This window comes from Mya arenaria, chromosome 8, assembly GCF_026914265.1.
Source record: "Mya arenaria isolate MELC-2E11 chromosome 8, ASM2691426v1".
NCBI lineage: Eukaryota > Metazoa > Mollusca > Bivalvia > Myida > Myidae > Mya > Mya arenaria.
This window is the reverse complement of record NC_069129.1, coordinates 46,806,615-46,814,368: the sequence shown is the minus strand read 5'-3', so window position 1 is coordinate 46,814,368 and position 7,754 is coordinate 46,806,615. Positions and strand designations below refer to the sequence as shown.

At 37.0% G+C, this 7,754-nt stretch overlaps 1 protein-coding gene across 1 annotated transcript; it reads left to right on the top strand.

Annotated features, from left to right (window-relative positions):
* Window positions 1-2,087: 2,087 nt before the first annotated feature.
* LOC128244723 (uncharacterized) lies at window positions 2,088-7,754 on the top strand. The gene is made up of 5 exons (XM_052962775.1): window positions 2,088-2,452; window positions 4,234-4,590; window positions 4,852-5,004; window positions 5,328-5,578; window positions 5,843-7,754. The coding sequence occupies exons 1-5, from the start codon at window positions 2,365-2,367 to the stop codon at window positions 6,173-6,175; spliced, it is 1,182 nt and encodes a 393-aa protein (XP_052818735.1). The 5' UTR covers window positions 2,088-2,364; the 3' UTR covers window positions 6,176-7,754.

The following is a 7,754-nucleotide window of genomic DNA, read 5'->3' as shown; positions in this document are numbered from 1 at the left end:
GTCATAGTCTTGGTTTCGGCGTACAAACCAGTTTTAAACCTTGCTCAAAGCTCAAACCCCGTTCAAGATGTCACAGGTAACTAAAACCATGTTACCAGTAACAATGTGTAGCAAAACCCATAACTTTGGGCTTAAAGCTGCACTCTCACAGATTGAACCTTTTGACAACTTTTTATTATTTAATACGAGCCAATTTTTGCGAAAATCCATGTTAACCAGTTATACAAGAGTGCTGACAGAAAATTAGATCGCAGATTTAATATTCAAGTTCAAAAATTGGTGTTTTATGCATTTTTCTTAAACCGTCAGTAACGGTTTAAGCCAAACAACATTATTTTTTGAACGGAAATATGAAAATCTGCGATCTGATTTTTTGTCAGCAATCTTATATCATTGGTAAGCAGATGTTTACGCAAAAATAAACTCTTTCCAAGACAAAAAAAAAAACTTGTGAAAATGGTATATCTGTGAGAGTGCAGCTTTAATTGCCCTTGGTCTTGCGGTATGCGGAAAAAGCTTCCTGGTTGGGATTGCCTACAGTCAAGGCCAACGTTGCATAAAATAATCCGCTCTCTTGTTCGAGTCATTAAATAACTTATGCAATATCTATCTCGTATTACTTGCCCTTAGACTTCTGATCCCATATTGGATCATGTTCGGATGAGGAGAGAAGGAAATCATTCACTCAACCTTAATGCATGTGGTGTTAATGCCTTTGCCGGATACCCACGGGTCCATTCCCTTGTTTTCATACCATTGTACGATGATGGTCGGATAACCACGGCGGACCCATTTCGATCCATGTATACATACCATTGTCGGATGAATGGTCGGATACCCACGGCTGCCCCATTTCCACGTCTTTATAACTTAATACCATTGCTGGATGTATCTACGGATACCCACGGCGGATCCATTTCGATCCATGTATAAATACCATTGTCGGATGAATGGTCGGATACCCACGGCTGCCCCATTTCCACGTCTTTATAACTTATTACCATTGCTGGATGTATCTACGGATACCCACGGCTGATCCATTTCGATCCATGCATAAATATCATTGTCGAATTAATGGCCAGATAAACAACTTACACGGCGGATCCATTTCCATGTATTGAGAGTAATTTAGTACCATTGCCAGTGTAATTTTACATTTTGACCGCGTTGAATATTGACACATTGTTCATTTTTCATCGGATGACGGATCTTGTGTAACGTTGAAAACATACCCCAACAGTTAATCAATGACCCTTCGTTGCGTGAAACGTTGACCCCCGTTGAAAAGTAATCACGGGTGATATTCAATATCAAATTTAATTTTATATATTGTATATGTTGGTTATTTATACAACACAATCCGATTTACTACATCAGTCCTAGAACCAATTTAGACCACCCCAACTGTAGTCGGATCATTTTTCAACGTTGAAAACTGACCCGAAGAGTTGCATGCACGGTACTTAATTATTACCATGCGGTACAAATTTCAGCCGGTTAACAGTTTTGGATAGTAAGTAATATCCTTTTAGTGAAACGTTTTCCACTAGCTGATTTAAGTTCCTGTGAAATTTGGTAACTGTGGGCACCTTCTTCGAATAGTCTTAATTCTAAATATACTCGTAGCGCAGTTTGTTGTTGTTGTTGTTGTTGTTGTTGTTGTATTCTTTTTTGTTGCAGTAAATGAATAATTATCATAAAAATGCAATTTTTAAAATTACTCCGTTAAATTGACTCACGGGTTACTAACAAAGCGTTTTAACGAGACACATAAGTCGTTTTAACGAGATAAAAACACATATATATGGCATATGTTTGATTTGCCACCGTATATATTATATAGCTGTGGGAGGGCATTTATGGGTCAAGGTCACCCAATACAATTGGATTTTGTATTATGTAACACGAGCTGTAACTATTGTCTCAGGACCTGTCAAAACTGGTTCATGGCGCAGAAATAAATAAAGTAGAATGTCACAAAGTTTAAGCGTCCAATATCTACCGAATGTAAACAAATACCGAACTACTTAAAGTGCAGTGAAATCAATATTAGGTACAATACGATAGATAGCTCTGTAGCGGATAACTTGAAAAGAAAGATCGGCGTGATTATTTTGAAATAGGTTAAACTATTTCTTAAATTTCAAGTCTTTGACTTAATTATCTCAGTTTGCTGTAGTAATAAGTAACGTTTGTGTGGACTTAAGAAGAAAATACGGTGGTTATAAATACATGCATATATACATTAATTGTGATGGAATTTTCGACTACTAGTATTTAATATAACAGTTGGATTGTTTAATAATTTCATTCATCGTGTGGTACGCACTTAAACTAAGTTCTTGGAATAAGTTATATTTTAAAATGGAAAACATCAGGTTCAACATTTTAGCATGGTTTTGTGTGATGTCTCTTGTAGGAAAGTCTTTATCGAACCAGGACATATATACTAGTAAGTTTGACCATTTATGCTTCAAAATGTTATACATTTTAATATAGTAGTTTAGCAGGGTGTTGCCTTTTTGGTAAGACCCTTCCTCCCTTGAGCATCATTCGGACTGCATATAATTAAATGCCTTATTTAAATTAACACGATGGTAATTTTTGTTTGATTTTGATTTTATTAAAATTTATAATATGATTATAAATACATACATACAAACTCTACATATTTTGCAATATAAACCTAATATTACTTCAATTAAGCACGATTCTCTGTCAAATTCATAATGTTCAAATCTATACAAATGTGCCCCTTTTACCCTTTTAATAACACCCTGTCCTTTTTAAAACCTGGCTTAAACTCTATACATATATTTTAAAAAAGGTTGAAGATCTAAATGTTAATAAAAAAGGTACATCAATTGTAAATTATATAGATTACATTGTATGATTTAGTGGTACTATTTCGTATTTTGTTGTATTAATATGAAGAGCACATTAAATTATTTACATGTTTTAGGAATAAGATTGCTAATTCACCGGCCTTCTGTGGACGGTCATTGACTGAAAAAATACTGCGTTTTCTATTGTAATACCTATAAATGCTAATCTGTTAATACCGCCTGCTAAGATCATAAGTGTAATGGCCTGTTTTGTGTGCATAACCAGATGGTAAACTGAAGTGGTACCCGTCCCATTAAGGTCACATTGTCTTGATCTCTCGAAATCATGAAAATGGACATCAGCACTAGCGGATCCAGGGTAGGGAGAAAAAGAAATAAAATACGCTCAAAATGCACCATTTCTGACTTGAATTGATAGTCATTTCTTGGGGGGGGGGGGGGGGGGGAACCCCAAACACTTAAAATCATATTAATTTCAATTTTGAGGGAGGGACGAATGCTAAAATGTTGCGTCCCTAAGTAACGCCCCCTCTAACGGCAATTCCTGAATCCGTCACTGACCATTAATGGGTTCTTCCCTTAAACGGGCACTCGATCTATACGAGATTAGTATACGAAATAAGTATGCTATAGTAAGAATTACATAATAAACTGTTGTTTTAAAAACTGTTTAAATTAAGGTCTCCGTATAAAATCTGGTGAAGGATGGGCCGTTTTCTCTTAAAATGAAGGATCACAAAAACAAATACTATTTAAATATGTTGATCGATGAAGGCTCATGTTCGCATAATAAAAGCAATTTGATTGATGTTTAACCTAGGTCAACGTTTAAACTGTGACCTACCATAACATTAGAATATGTACATAGGTACAGGTAAATAAGTCGACCAGATATAAACCCGAGTCAGTTTGCATTCATCTTAAATGTGATCCCACTTTTTAGTCATTGCTCAGGGCTAGGAATGCTGCATTAAGTGATTATTTTTCATCTTTTTTATCTTCAGTTTCTAGTTTCAAAAAAGTAACGATATGTAAAAAATGTTAATGGAAAATTTAACATTAAAGGGGCATACTATAGGTTACATCGGCTTGATAGATTAAAAAAATGAAATAAATAATATTATAGCGATATTTAAGCGCTGTTTTAACTGGGAAATTGAGCCCAATTAATTGAGCTATTAATTGAAAAACCCATTTCTAAAGACTAATATTTGCACAATTATTGTTTATAATAAAAGTTAAATCAGTTAATCATAATAGTTCATTTAAATGAAAAAAATGCATGTATTTAGTGTAACTTATATAACGCCCCTTGAAATCAGTTCAAGGTAACATAATACTAGTACTGTAATATGCGCGTGTAACTTAATTGTGGTGTTCATTTCAGTCAATATGCATGAAAACTGTGGTGGTAAAATAAACTTGAGAAGAGAGTCGGTGTTCACTGCCAATGTCGAGTTCCGTCCCTCACAGATCACAGCAAATAACCTTAACCCCTTGAGTTTCACTAGAAACAACGGTATCGATGATCATGGCGACCTTCCCGCTGACGTCATTCGTCACCATGGCGAGGACGAAGAACTTCTCTGCGAGCTTACCATTGAGAGCTGGGACTTTCAGAACAGACTGCTCGTGCATTTTGAGGAGGTGAATCTGGGTCAAGGTCAAGGTCATCAGTTATGTAACAACGGCTTCCATCTTGAATTGATAGACGGCCCGGATCGTGGTTCGCCAGCTCTTTTTGGTACGGGATTTCTTACAGTGAGATTTATGATTAAAACTGGCATGTATTATGTCCGGAGATTAATCTATTTTTCGTAACAGATGAATACTAGTATCATATCGAAATCTGAAACGTATAACTGAGTTTCAGTATGCAGCACGCTGTTAGATAGATGAAAAACTACATACATGTAAATGTAGCTTAGCGCACAATAGCCGCAAATTTTAGTTAATAAGACATTATTTACTTCAACTTCAATATATTTATACATTTATGGTTTAGGCGTTTCGAACTCCATCTGCTCTGTCGAGGAGGAAAAATTGCTGGAGAGGTCTTTTATGACGTCAGCCAAACATCTGACATTCCGTTACCATGGCAAACAGTTAGCTGATACAGATTCTGTTGTCAGAATCGTCGTCGTGGCTTTCCGAAATGGTGAGCCAATATATACATTGTATAACAAACTATATTTCTAGTATATAAATATATAACATATAATTATATTAACATTCCTACCCTTTTCCGGAAAACAATTAAATAATAAATACATCTTTACTCGTCTGTTTTTTTTTAAGAAAACGTCAGGTATTGGTCAAGGTTGACATTTCGTGGTCTTGCTGTTTTATAAAAACTTGGCCATAACTTGGAAACTTATAAACTAAATTCCAATGCAATTTAGTAAACACGAGAGTTCACAACACTAATTAATAAGTGTACAACGTCAACAAGTCTCAACAATATGGGCTTTATTTCTTCAGGCCCATGCCTATCGTACGAGTATGGCTGTTGGACCGGTCACTGTATCATGGAGGACCTAGTCTGTAACGGGCACAACCCCTGCGGCGACCACTCAGACTGCCCCATCAGCGTACGGACGGCGGAAGTGGTCGGCTCGGAGGACGACGAAAACATCCCCCTGGTCGTGGGCGTCACTGTGACCTCCACGCTCATTCTAATCATCGGAGTCGCGATGTTGTGTAGATGGTACTATGTTAGCAGAAAACACAGGGTAAGAAAGTTGAAACAATGAAATAGTTATTTTTTTGTATGTTCAAAAAATGATAAATCGGTTTGATGTTTTTGTCTGCTGCGACGCATATCAAGTACATTATGTATAAAAGTTTCTATCACTATCATCGGTAACAATTCAGACTACAAGATGTGCAATCCTTTACTTTACATCCAATCGCAAGGTTAATACTTTTTTTAAGAAATGTGTACAACGTGACTTCATTGGTTTATATTTAACATGTATACCATTGTGATATTTCAGCATCTAAATCGGCCATTCACGTTCGAGCTGCCAGTGCGGGGGCGGCCCGCCTCGGCCATCGATGAGACAACACCGGCCATCCAGCGTTCCGTCAGCCAGGTGGAGGCCATGAGACGAAACGCGCCGCCCTCCTACTCCCAACTACCGATCCTTGAACAGGAGCACGAGACGGACGCGGAGGAGTCGTCTGTCACTACACCGGAAGTTGAAAACTGCCTCGATCCGGATAACCAAAACCCGCCGTCTTACGTTTGCGTAATGCTACATCGAGAAGATTACCACGTGTCGGTGACGAGTCTATCACGTGACAAAGACACTAGACATAAAACCTGATAAATGCACGCATACTCCAAGTTCATAAAGACTTCTGATTATGGTGCGAAATCCCTGGTACCGATAGCTTATGATTTGACGTAGAAATGTAGACAATTAAAATGACTGAAAGATTATTATACGTGTCGTGGGCTATAACGCTAATATTGGTACTTTTAGGACGTATATGTTACATGCGTGACATAAGAACATTCAATACAAGAAGATATCATCTTATCCGGTGCTGGTTGTGACACAACACTCGTATCAACTCGGCCATCTCCGGCAAGCATCGAGATAGACATTTATGTTGGATACTGACCGAGGTGTTCCGATTGGTGACACAAATGTTGATCGTTCAACGATGTTGTCAAATTAAGTTTGTATTTCTCTTGCCCAAGCTATTTGACAAGTGCAGTGATTGACATGATTGCTTCTGCATATGATCGATATGCTGTGTTTTCAAACTTTATCAAATGAAAAAGTGTTTTTCTCACATAGCGATCAAAACATAATCGTAAAGTGGCGTCCAGCGAGAAATCCGATGTCGCGTTAGTCGGGACGGTACCAAACTGTGATAGCTTGATTGGTAGAATAGGTCTACATATTGTCTCTGTTTAACACTCAAAGTCACAGTTGCTTGAAGTGTGTGTGACCTCTTGACCTCATTTTTTTAAATAACACTTTATTTATCAAAATGTATTGCGTTTTATGTTCTTAAAACTGCACTCTCACAGATTTACCATTTTTACAACTTTTTTTGTCTTAGAAAGGGCAAATATCTGCGTAAATATCTGCAAACCAATGATAAAAGATTGCTGACAAAAGGTCAGATCGCAGATTTTCATATTTCCGTTCGAAAATTAATGTTTTATGGCTTAAACCGTTACTAACGGTTTAAGAAAAAGGCATAAAACATTATTTTTTGAACTTAAATATCAAAATCTGTGATTTAATTTTTTGTCAGCAGTCTTATAAAACTGGTTTCTATGGACGTTCGCAAAAGTGGCTCGTTCCAAGACAAAAAAATAATATAAAAAGTTGTCAAAACGTTCAATCCGTGAGAGTGCAGCTTTAATATTTAGCTCAACTTAACTCAACTTAACACACTTTATTGCATGAAATGTATCATGCGTTTTGTTTAATTGTTATACCGAGAGGTCACATCGGGTTCACAGGTCGAGGTCACATCTGTGGGTATTCACATTTCTGTGGAGTAGACGCACAATATGAATACAGTCAAACCCCGTTGGCTCGAACTCCAAGGGACTGCCGAAATACCTCGTGCCTTAGAAAAATCGAGGCGGGAAAGCTTACCTTCAGTATATATAGAAATCGGTCCTTTAAATCCAGTTCGAGCCAACGAGGAATTCGAGCCAAGCGAGTTTGAGCCAACGGGATTCGACTTCATTTGCATTTTCACCATACTTTATGATGTAATAACAGTTTTGAAAGCCATAGCTTGCCTTTTATAGATATGTGCATGGATATTTGTATTGATATACTGTAGTGATTTTTTCATGATTTTTAAACATACTGCCATTTTAAATCATACCGGTACGCAAACATATATGTTAGTTCTATTTCTAGACTTTTTAAA

What these genes read in the sequence shown, in the direction of transcription:
- LOC128244723 (XM_052962775.1), top strand. Translation starts at nt 2,365, where the DNA reads ATGGAAAACATCAGGTTCAACATTTTAGCATGGTTTTGTGTGATGTCT. An exon ending in GAACCAGGACATATATACTA is followed by an intron (nt 2,453 to 4,233) that starts GTAAGTTTGACC and finishes TGTTCATTTCAG; the next exon opens with TCAATATGCATGAAAACTGT. An exon ending in CGTCGTGGCTTTCCGAAATG is followed by an intron (nt 5,005 to 5,327) that starts GTGAGCCAATAT and finishes TTATTTCTTCAG; the next exon opens with GCCCATGCCTATCGTACGAG.